The 12,238-nt window shown below is 40.8% G+C and overlaps 1 protein-coding gene across 5 annotated transcripts in view; it reads right to left on the bottom strand.

Moving 5' to 3' along the window:
- Positions 1–4,284: 4,284 nt before the first annotated feature.
- Positions 4,285–12,238, bottom strand: part of LOC135550661 (ubiquitin carboxyl-terminal hydrolase 25-like) — a 58,159-nt gene continuing 50,205 nt past the window's right edge. For 4 of the 5 annotated variants that reach the window (XM_064981677.1, XM_064981673.1, XM_064981675.1 and 1 more), the window contains 2 exons: positions 8,597–8,789; positions 4,285–5,079 (listed from right to left, as the gene is read on the bottom strand). In XM_064981677.1, coding sequence (XP_064837749.1) covers positions 4,907–5,079; positions 8,597–8,789 — 366 coding nt within the window. In that variant the 3' untranslated portion in view covers positions 4,285–4,906. Of the gene's footprint in view, positions 5,080–8,596; positions 8,790–11,300; positions 11,358–12,238 lie in introns of those variants that run through there. The other variant, XM_064981676.1, reaches the window with a different exon arrangement.

Genomic DNA, 12,238 nt, shown 5'->3' with positions numbered 1-12,238 from the left:
TTCTGTCTGGCCCTTTGAAAGCCAGACCAATTTTAAAGAAAGCGCCCAGAAGGGATTAAAAGGCAATAATTCACTGGAGTGATGGATGCTTCCGTTAACATAATAGAGTTTAAGCAAGGTTACCCTGTCAGGATTATTTATGTTTTAAGTTTAATTTGAGAAAAATACAAATGTGACTTTGTAAGCTTGACCCTACCTCATGGAGTTGACATTACAGTAGCCTAGACCTAATTGTTGCCAGAAATGTGCTTTTTGGTGTGCATTTAAGGTTAGGCATAAGGTTAGCAGTGTGGTTAATGTTAGGTTTAAAATCACATTTTAAGAAGAGCCATTGTAGAAATAGGTGGACTTTATGACTTCGTAGCTGTGGCAATAACATGGTTCAATATATTTTTTACCTAATATAGATTAGCTTGATAGGTAGGAATCACATATTTTGTCCTTCCTAACTTCAAAAATCAAAGCACTTTACAAAAAAAGACATGACTTGAGAGAGATGGCATTGCAGCTACCCCAGTGGCCACAAATACTAGGCCTGGCTAGCCAGGATATTGGTTACCTTGGCTAGCCTGGGCTTGGTTTCCTAAAAGCATCATAGCACTATGATCATCTTTAGTCCATTTAGTTTTAACGGAATTAAGATGATCTTCGTGCTACAATGCCTTTGAGAAACCCAGCCCTGGTATGTATGGTATGTATCAGAGGTCTGTTTAGAAACACTTGAGATATGTAGCCTATTTCTTCCCCGAAATGTTATGAGTCTAAATATCTTGCCACCAATTCAAACCAAGTCTAAAGTAAACTGCCCATTAAAAAAAGTATGTTGTGTGCAGCCAGTGTTTACCTTTCTCACGACTGTGCACGTGGTTTCAGCTCGTGCCATCATCTTCTCCACGTGTTACCACACCAACAACTATTTTTTTTTCATACAGGAGCCTTTTTATTTTGAGTAGTCTCATAATTATTGTTTAAACTATAGTGAAAGCTGTCGACTTAATGCGAATTTACAGTGTGACCAATGGTCAGAAAAACATCACTCGTCACTGTTTTAGACCCGGCTGGTCAGTACATTGTAGCCATGAGGTGATATGAAACCCCCGCCAAAGAAATCAGTATCATATACAGTACCATAGCTTTGGAACACAGAATTGGGAGACACTCCCAATGTTGTGTCCCAAAACTAACAGTACCACTGCTGCTCGCTTGACATTTGTTATTTATAAAGTTTGAGTTACATTACCTTCTGAATTCTTTGTCAGACAGGCAGTGCTTGACCTTGGACTTAAATAGGTGCCGGTAGGCTACTCATTTTCTGCGGTTTATATTGAGGTACAGATGCACAATACAATACACAATACTTATGAGCTAATATTCTATAAGACGAACGGGCGCTTAAGCAGTAGAACATTTTAAGTGCTGGTACTCAGCTCCGGCCCAAGTCAAGCACTTAAGCAGACGATGTTATTTATGATTAGCCCACAAACGACAAAGGATTTGATTTCCCTATCACCCGGAAACTTCACTCAATTGCATTCTTTTTTAAATGTTGATTTATTATTTTTAAATCTAAAGCTCAACCAAGGTGCGTTCGTAAAAAGAGAGCAGAATAACTGATGAATTGATGAACGCTCAACACCAGTTGAATATGGCAGGTGTCAGTAAACGTCGGCAAAAAAAAGCGTAATTAAATTGTTGCCATCAGCAGTTACAGTCACCAACGCTCTAACATGGAAACAGCCTAACCAGCTCTGCTAGGTGTAGTAACGTCGTCAGAGTGAGGTGTTCTCTTATTTGTATCTGAAAGTAGCAAGCTAGCCAACATTAGCCACTTAGCTTGGGTGCTTGACTGCTATTGTGAGGTCAGAACACTGAGAGCAAAACGAGTGTTCTGAAATCGGAGTAACTTGCCAGAGCGAATTTACGAACGCACCCTTTATTACGACAAATTATTAATACAAATTATGGAAACATTTTGAGGCACGCAGGGCACGTGATGTCACCGCAGAACTATAAAGCTCCACTTCACATTTAATTCAAAATGTCTGCTGCTTACAAAATATGTTGTAATCTATAATAATACTTTTTCTTTGTTGGACGAGGATTGTCTACACTTTCAAGAATGCCTGAATTGCTTCACCACGCTTTCTTTTCTGGCAAGTTTCACCATCCAATTATTTCAGATCTACATGAGTGCAAGTTTCAACATGGAATGGGCCATGGCGATATATTGGCACATGAGAACGATTAGAATATGGAAAATATGAGTCATTTTACCATGACATTGTTGAATACTTGTTTCTGACTGGCTTGAAGGGCATTTTAGAGTCTGCATTAGTTAAGCAATACGGCCAAGGGGATGTTGTATATGGTCAATATACCACAGCTAAGGGCTGTTCTTAGCACGATGGAACGCCCTTAGCAGTGGTATATTGGCTATATACCACAAACCCCTGAGGTGCCTTATTGCTATTATAAACTGGTTATACACGTAATTAGAGCAATAAAAATGTTTGTCATACCGTGGTATGTCTCATCTACTACGGCTTTCAGCCAATCAGCATTCAGAGTTTGAACCACCTAGTTCATAATCCACAAATTACCACCTGCTAAACCTGATGTTGAAATGCCTATTTACTCTGTTCCATTTCACTGCGCAATCCACTGTCTCATCAACCCTGCCAGGCAATTTATAAACTCGATCTCCACTATAAAAAGCATCTAGACATTATCTCCCATTTCTTTGACTAGCATTTGTTTTTCAACAGGGAGATTTGTATAAACCTTGCTGTCAGTCTCCAACATTGAAATTCGATCTCCAGCTGTCCCATAGTAATAAAGCATCAGCAGTCAGGACCAGACACAGGCAGGCAGCTGTTCTCAGCCTGTCGAAATCATGAATCAGCTGACATAATTTGTAAGGATATATACAATTAGACATCAATAGAAAACAGGTTAAAAAAAGGAAACAAAATGCAGACTTTCCAGGTTCAGTTTGAAGTGATTGTGTTAGCGGTGTTGTTGGCTAGCTCCTCTGAACAATAGTCAGAACAGACCAGAGAGCACTTTTAGTTTATGGATGTATCCAAATAAATGTCACTAGAAAACAGCTTAAACAAACGCAAATGCAGTTACTTTGCTGTTATTCTGTCTGCACTGTTTGACGTGACTAAGTTAGCCATAGCTGGCTACCTAGCAAGCAAGGGATAAGAATGTTGCCAGCCAGGAGGCAATGGAACATTATATCAATCATTATTAGAATTCAATGGCTTTAGTTTATTCTTACATCTAACTAGCAAGTCTATTTGTTTGGTTACCAAGGCAACTACTGTAGCTATCTAGTCAATTTATTTGCGAGCTACTTCAGTGAATGTTGAACACATTCTCGTGGCGCGGCTCCTGGACACAGCCCTTAGTCGTGGCATATTGGCCATATGTCAATAAGTGTTTTGTCATACCCATGGTATATGGTCTGATATACCATGGCTTTCTGCCAATCAGCATTCAGGGTTCGAAGCACCCAGTTTATAATTCCTAGCGCGTCGTGGAACACACCTTCAATGTCTTCATTATTTTCCATAGAACGCATAGTCCCTCGTTGATTATCCCGTACTTATTCATGCTGACTTTCACAGACTACCTGAGATATGAAACAGTTGGTGGGAGGGCATACAGGCTGTAGCTAATTTAATAATGCACAATTTAGCTAAATGGGTGATGTAAAACACTTCAACCAATGGAAACACATCCTAGCAGGCAATTACGCAAACTTTCTCAATGTCGAGAAGAAGAAAAAAAATCGCCGGACAAATTAATGTGAAACATAACTACTGACAAGAAGCTACAATGTGGGGGATCGTAGGTGGCTCTTTTCAGCAAGTTTGAGCTTGTTCTTGATACCAGCTAGCTAACCAACAACTATACCGATGTATTTGAAAAACAAGTGCTCGTTTTGCAAATGTATTTATGTTTTCAATAAACATTGACACAAAATATTGTTTATATGTTGTCAACAATTTAAGCCAACCCTGTCCGTTTTGCCCCATTGTTCCCCACGCTTCGGTTTTGTTGCTAAATTAAAGACCCCCGTCTAAAGGCAGTTTCTGATGTGTGCAAATCATGATCCGAGACACCAAAACACAATGGCTGATAAAACATGAAGTGCATCCAAAAACACATTCATAGAGATGCACATTATTGTATTATGGCACTTCAGGAATAATGGAGGACATTGTGGTGTTTAGTGTTAGTGCATAAATAAAGACATGGGACATCAGACAAAGGAAATACGTATTTGGCCTAAAAGGGCCATAAATAAAATTGTATTCTCTCGATTTATTAACAAGCCACAGAGTGTCCATGGATGTCTAACACAGCCCCCAAACTTCTCATTTTGATGCAGTCTCCAGACCCACTTGAGATACCTGAAGCCGCAGATAAATCTCACGGTTCTCATTTCGTAGCTTCCTTTAGAAAAAAAAAACAATATGATAATACTGTACCAAACTGATGGCAGAGCATCTGGGAGAAAGGGATGTTTAAGAAAGGGAGGGAGAGGGGGAGGCAAACCGCATGACAACAAAAAACAGCTACAAAAAAAAACAACCTCAACCTCATTTAACAACGCTTGGAGCAGCATGCGCTGGCTTTCAATCACTGCAAGATCGCCATTTTCACTTCTTTTCCAGCTTCACTTTTTCCAACTGTCCAGTCAATCATACATTTTTCTGTTGCGTTTTGCTTAAAAAATATAATTGAAATTATTATGTTAAAACCTTTAGCAGCAAAAGAGAAACAGAGGAATAACAGCTAGCAACCCCTGGTTTATAAGGAAGGCATGGGTTAAAAGAGGTCCATGAGTGAGTGCCCAGGGGGCCGTATAGGGCCGTGAGGCAGCTGCCCCCTCAGCTCATCTCCCGTCTGCAGGCACCCGGCTCAGGGAGGAAATGACACGGCTGTAGCGGTCAACCAGCTCAAGGGTGGAGTAGGTGGGCAGCTTGGGAGGGTCGTGGAAGCTTTTGATCTCTGTTGAGCAGTCAAGTAACTTGGGGAGGAAGTCCGTCAGCTTCTCCTGAAGGTTAGCTGCAGCAGGAGGGGGAGAACAATGACGGAGTAATGTCAGAGAAAAAGAAAGAATGATTATTTCAATGTCCTTGCTTGCGTCACACTCCAGAGTCATATCCAGTTACCAAACAGAAATCATAAGCTAAATATTTTCACTGTGATAGCACAAGCTCTTGGTAAACATGCTCCTCTAGGAAAACACAGGCTGAGTAAATAAGATGAAAGAGGCCCTAGTTGGTTGTTGAAGATGCTGCTGGGTCAGTTTTATGAATCCAATCTAACTTTTTCCTGGAGTAGAGGCTAGGACTCCACTGAACCAACAATTTGTGTAAAATTCTGCCAAGACAAAGTGGGTATATTCCTGGTTGTTATGGCTTGGCTGGTCTAGCTGCTAATATCAACTCATTTGACCATGTCCCTGACCACACTTCATGTGCCTTCCAAATTAAACTAGAGCAGAATAACAACCAAACAGTCCATAGATCTTCAGTACCACACATCTATACCCCCTGTTCTCTATGCGCTTGTACCCCTTTCACACTATTGTGCCAAACCAAACCATACTGTGCTGCCTCAGATATGTAATTTTCGCATTGCAGCATGATTCAAGTAACTACAAAGGCTGCCTAACCAGGACAGCACAGTACAGCTTGGCTCAGTAACGTGAAAATGCTCTTAGTTCCTTCTTTTATGGACTTGGAAGATTAGCCCCTTAAGCGCGTACTATGGGCTAAAAGAGATACAAACAAACAGTTCTTTTGACCAATCCATGAAATGTTAAAACGTGTTTTTCCATATAAGCCCAGCAAAAAAAGAAACGTCCTCTCAATGTCAACTGCATTAATTTTCAGCAAACTCAACATGTGTAAATATTTGTATGAACATAAGATTCAACAACTGAGGCATAACCTGAACAAGTTCCACAGACATGTGACTAACAGAAATAGAATAATGTGTCCCTGAAAAAAAAAAAAAAAAAAAAGGGGGGGGGGGGTCAAAATCAAAAGTAACAAGTCAGTATCTGGTGTGGCCACCAGCTACATTAAGTACTGCAGTGCTCCTCCTCATGGACTGCACCAGATGTGCCAGTTCTCGCTGTGAGATGTTACCCCACTCTTCCACCAAGGCACCTGCAAGTTCCCTGACATTTCTGGGGGGGAATGGCCCAAGCCCTCACCCTCCGATTCAACAGGTCCCAGACCCGGGCTCTTCGCTGGCCATGGCAGAACAATGACATTCCTGTCTTGCAAGAAATCACGCACAGAATGAGCAGTATGGCTGGTGGCATTGTCATGATGGAGGGTCATGTCAGGATGAGCCTGCAGGAAGGGTACCACATGAGGGAGGAGGATGTCTTCCTGTCCCTATCCCACAGGTGTGATGTTCGGACGTACCGATCCTGTACAGAGTCCTATATTGACATTACCTGGAAGGCCACTCAGCAAGGAAGACACCACTGCTCCAAAACCACCATAAAAAGCCAGACTACGGTTTGCAACTGCACTTGGGGACAAAGATCATACTTTTTGGAGAAATGGTCTCTGGTCTGATGAAACAAAAATAGAGCTGTTTGTCCATAATGACCATCATTATGTTTGTAGGAAAAAGGGGGAGGCTTGCAAGCCGAAGAACACCATCCCAACCGCATTGCTGCAGGAGGGATTGGTGCACTTCACAAAATAGATGGCATCATGAGGGATGAAAATTATGTGGATATATTGAAGCAACATCTCAAGACATCAGTTAGGAAGTTAAAGCTTGGCCACAAATGGGTCTTCCAAATGGACAATGACCCTATGCATACTTCCAAAGTTTCTATGGGAGGGCTTTGACCTCAATCCCATAGAACATTTGTGGGCAGAACTGAAAAAGCATGTGCAAGCAAGGAGGCCTAAAAACCTGCCTCAGTTACACCAGCTCTATCAGGAGGAATGGGCCAAAATTCACCCAACTTATTGTGGGAAGCTCGTGGAAGGCTACCCGAAACGTTTGATCCAAGTTAAACAATTTATAGGCAATGCTACCAAATACTAATTGAGTGAATGTAAACTTCTGACCCACTGGGAATGTGATGAAAGAAATAAAAGCTGAAATAAATAATTCTCTCTACTATTATTCTGACATTTCATATACTTAAAATAAAGTGGTGATCCTAACTGACCTAACGCAGGGAATTTTTACTAGGATTAAATTGTGAAAAACGGAGTTTAAATGTATTTGGCTAAGGTGTACGTAAACTTCTGACTTCAACTGTACATACATACATACATACATACCCTATGTGTTTGAATAAAATCAACTATATGTAGGCGACTGAGCTTGTCTGATGCTTTAAGACACACAAATTACTTGAGTGAGCCAGAGATCCAGAAAGCAAAAAAATCCTCCCACTAATGCTGGCCTTCACAGATTCTGCTGTTATGCTCCTAATACTGTAGGTACACCAGGGGTCGGCAACCTTTTCCATTTGGAGTGACAATTTATCCTAACATTTCTACCAATCTGCATGCCAGTTACGATTTTTATACGCACATTTTTGTGGAATAGTTTCATTGAATTTATAATGAAGGCTTCGTATGGATGTATAACAGACTTTGTTTATTTGCCGTTTGAGGTGAAGAAAAAATTACTTTCAGAAGTTACCACAGTGGTGGTGAGTTTAGACAATCAGAAATATTTATAGGCCTACATTTGTATAGGCCTACTTCTATGTATAATCAAGTGCATATCCTTACTCAACATTGACAGGAGAGCCGCAAACAAATGACAATGAATAAATTGACTAACATTTGAGATTCTTTAAAGTAGCCACCCTTTGCCTTGATGGCAGGTTTGGGTCATTGTCCTGTTGAAAAACAAATGATTGCGCTTAGTGGGACTATCATTTGTTTTTCAACAGGACAATGACCCAAACCTGCCATCAAGGCAAAGGGTGGCTACTTTTAAGAATCTCAAATTGTTAAAGTCAATTTATTCATTGTCGTTCGTTTGCGGCTCTCCTGTCAATGTTGAGTTTGACCTAGAAGAGTGATGGAGTGCTGCATCAGATGACCTGGCCTCCACAATCACCCGACCTCAACCCAATTGAGATGTTTTGGGATGAATTGGACCACAGACTGAAGGAAAAGCAGCCAACAAGTGCTCAGCATATGTGGGAACTCCTTCAAGACTGTTTGGAAAGCATTCCAGGTGAAGCTGGTTGAGAGAATGCCAAGAGTGTGCAAAACTCATCAAGGCAATGGGTGGCTACTTTGAAGAATCTTAAACATAAAATATCTTTTGATTTGTTTAACACTTTTTGGGTTACTACATGATTCCATGTATTATTTCATAGTTTGTCTTTACTATTATTCTACAATTTAGAAAATAGTAAAATAAAGAAAAACCCTTGAATGAGTAGGTGTGTCCAAACTTTTGACTGGTACTGCATATATTTTAGATTGCTCGACTAAAAAAATCTTGGTTGACTAACAGTCTATCAACCAAACAATCGATTAAATTGGGGGAGGGTCAGCCCTAAATCAAACAAACTCACGCTCCATTTCTTGTCCCAGGTAGGAGCACCAGCGGTTCCTCATGTCCTCCACAGACAGCAGGTCCTTCTCTATGTCGTGGACCAGCAATAGGGGGATGCATGGCACTACCAGCTCATTCATGATGCTCAAGCCGTTGCTCACCTCCGGCTCCTCACCAGACTCAAACATCCCAGCCGCATTCTCGTTCAGTTTCTAATGGGCAAAGCACATACAGTGGCAAGAAAAAGTATGTGAACCCTTTGGAATTGTCTAGATTTCTGCATAAATTGGTCATCAAATATGATCTGATCTTCAACTAAGTCACAACAACAGACAGTGTTTTTAAACTAATAACACCCCAATTATTGTACTTTTCTCATCTATATTGAATACATAATTTAAATATTCACAGTGTAGGTTGGAAAAAGTATGTGAATCCCTAGGCTAATGACTTCTCCAAAAGCTAATTAGAATCAGGAATCAGCTAACCTGGAGTCCAATCAATGAGATGAGATTGGAGATATTGGTTAGAGCTGTTCTATAAAAAACACTTGCAAAATTAAATTTGAGTTTGCTATTCACAAGAAGCATTGCCTGATGTGAACCATGCCTCGAACAAAAGACCTCAAAAGACATAAGATTAAGAATTGTTGACTTGCATAAAGCTAGAAAGGGTTACAAAAGTATCTCTAAAAGCCTTGATGTTCATCAGTCCACGGTAAGACAAATTGTCTATAAATGCAGAAGTGCAGCACTGTTGCTACTCTCCCTAGGAGTGGCCGTCCTGCAAAGATGACTGTAAGAGCACAGCGCAGAATGCTCAGTGAGGTTAAGAAGAATCCTAGTGTCAGCTAAAGACTTACAGAAATCTCTGGAACATGCTAACATCTCTGTTGACGAGTCTACGATACGTACAACATTAAACAAGAATGGTGTTCATGGGAGGACACCGCGGAATAAGTCCCTACTGTCCAAAAAAAACATTGCTGCACATCTGAAGTTCACAAAAGAGCACCTGGATGTTCCACAGTGCTACCGGCACAATATTCTGTGGGCAGATTAAACTAAAGTCGAGTTGTTTGGAAGGAACACAAAACACTACGGCTTGAGATGAAAAGGCACAGCACACCAACATCAAAACCTCATCCCAACTATAAAGTATGGTGGAGGGAGCATTATGGTTTGGGGCTGCTTTGCTGCCTCAGAGCCTGGACAACTTGCTATCCATCAACGGAAAAATGAATTCCCAAATTTATCAAGACATTTTGCAGGAGAATGTAAGGCTATCTGTCCGCCAATTGAAGCTCAACAGAAGTTGGGTGATGCAACAGGACAGCGACCCAAAACACAGAAGTAAATCAACAACAATGGCTTCAACAGAAGAAAATATGACTTCTGGAGTGGCCCAGTCAGAGTTCTGACCTCAACCCGATTAAGATGCTGTGGCATGACCTCAAGAGAGTGGTTCACACCAGACATCCCAAGAAGATTGCTGAACTGAAACAGTTTTGTAAAGAGGAATGGTCCAAAATTCCTGACTGTTGTGCAGGTCTGATCTGCAACGACAGAAAATGTTTGGTTGAGGTTATTGCTGTCAAAAGAAGGGTCAACCAGTTATTAAATCCAAGGGTTTACATACTTCTTCCATCCTGCAATGTGAATGTTTACACGGTGTGTTCAATAAAGACAAAAAAACATAATTGTTTGTGTGTTATTAGTTTAAGCAGGCTGTGTTTGTCTATTGTTGTGACTTAGATTTGATGACTAATTTATGCAGAAATCCAGGTAATTCCAAAGGGTTCACCTACTTTTTCTTGCCACTGTACATATAGATTGACGACTTAGGGATTAGCTTGAAGTGGTATGCTAACAAATATACCAGTATTAGCTACTCTGTCAAAACAGACTTAAGAGGACAGGCAAGTATTACTTTTTCATACATTTCTAATGTATATGTATTTACATTCAAGACCACCTCTGTATGAAAGGCTGCAGCCCAGGTAAGTCACAGACCATTTGCATTACCACTATCTGGTAGTCATCTATCCACACTGTCAATATCAAAGGATGTTCTCAAGGCCTGTGGTACTGACGTGGGCAGTGACGTACTAGATGATGTAGACACTTCGCTCTGTTCTCCTTAGCCAAGTCCTGCCCTGCTGCAGACACAAACTCCCTGACCTAGCTGTGGAAAAGACCTTACACAGAGGCAGGCGGTCACTCCGGAATTAGAGGGACTAGGTGGGGACTCACAAAAGATCCCAGTACATTAACTGTGTCAATGTTAGCAGTGTTTTCAATTAAAACAGGGCAGAAGGTAAACAGCAGGGCTTGAGAGAGCGGGCCCGAGCAGGGAGCCAGGGGTTCGTTCTGGCCAGAGATCTGAGATGGCGGCTATAACTCTAACTGTAACAGAGCCCTGACGGAGAGAGCAGAGGTTCGCTCAGGACACAGCCGTGTCTCACGGTAATGTGTTTACACTCGCTGGGCCTCCTGCTTCCTATTCCCACTTGGATGATTACATTAAGAGCACAATGCCGGTGTAAGGTTACTGAGTGCAGGAGCAGCAACAGGGCCGACGAGAAGGAACAGGGTTCCTGTATTTTCTCACATCTACACACAATACCCCATAATGACAAAGTGAAAAGATGTTTAGACATGTTTTCAAATTTATTGAAAATTAAATATCTAATTTACTTAAGTATTCACACATGTTAGAATTACCTTTGACAGCGATTATAGCTGTGAGGCTTTCTGGGTAAGTATAAGAGCTTTGCACACCTGGAACATACAATATTTGTACATTATCCTTTTAAAAACTTGTTAAAACTCTGATCATCGCTAGACAGACATTTTGAAATCTTGCAGAAACTGTAACAAAGCCACTAAGGAACATTCAATGTTGTTTTGGGAAGTATCACCAGTGTATATTTGGCCTTGTGTTTTAGGTTATTATTCTGAAAGGTGAATATGTCTCCCGGAAAGCAGACAATCAGGTTTTCATCTAGGGTTTTGCCTGTTCTTAGCTTCTTTATACCCTCAAAAGACCTCCCTCGTCCTTGCCAATTACAAGCATACCCATAACATGATGTAACCACCACCATGCTTGAAAATATTAAGAGTGGTACTCATGATATGTTGTGTGGGATTTTCCCCAAACATAACACTTTGTATTCAGGACATTAAGTTAATTTCTTTGCCATGTTTTTTGCAGTTTTACTTTAGTGCATTATTGCAAACAGGATGCATGTTTTAAAATATTTTAATCCTGTACAGGCTTCCTTTTCACTCTGTAGAACTAGTAACTTTACTGCACAACACTAGCCTGGATCCATCCTCCATTTTCTCTTATCACTGCCATGTAACTATTTTAAAAGTCACCAATGGACTCAGGGTGAAATCAGTGAGCAATTTCCTTCCTCTCCGGCAACTGAGTTAGGAAGGACGCCTGTATCTTTATAGTGACTGGATGTATTGATACACCAGCCAAAGTGTAAATAATAACTTTACTTTCTACCAATACTGTAGGTGCCCTTTGTGAGGAATTAGAAAACCTCCCTTGTTTTTGTGGTTGAATCTGTGTTTGAAATTCTCTGCTCGACCTTAAAGATAATTGTATGTGTGGGGTACAGAGAGTAAGTAGTCATTCAAAAATCATGTTA

This window comes from Oncorhynchus masou, chromosome 12 (assembly GCF_036934945.1).
Source record: "Oncorhynchus masou masou isolate Uvic2021 chromosome 12, UVic_Omas_1.1, whole genome shotgun sequence".
Lineage (NCBI taxonomy): Eukaryota > Metazoa > Chordata > Actinopteri > Salmoniformes > Salmonidae > Oncorhynchus > Oncorhynchus masou.
Note: the sequence above shows the minus strand (reverse complement) of the source record. Positions and strands in the feature narration are given on the sequence as shown.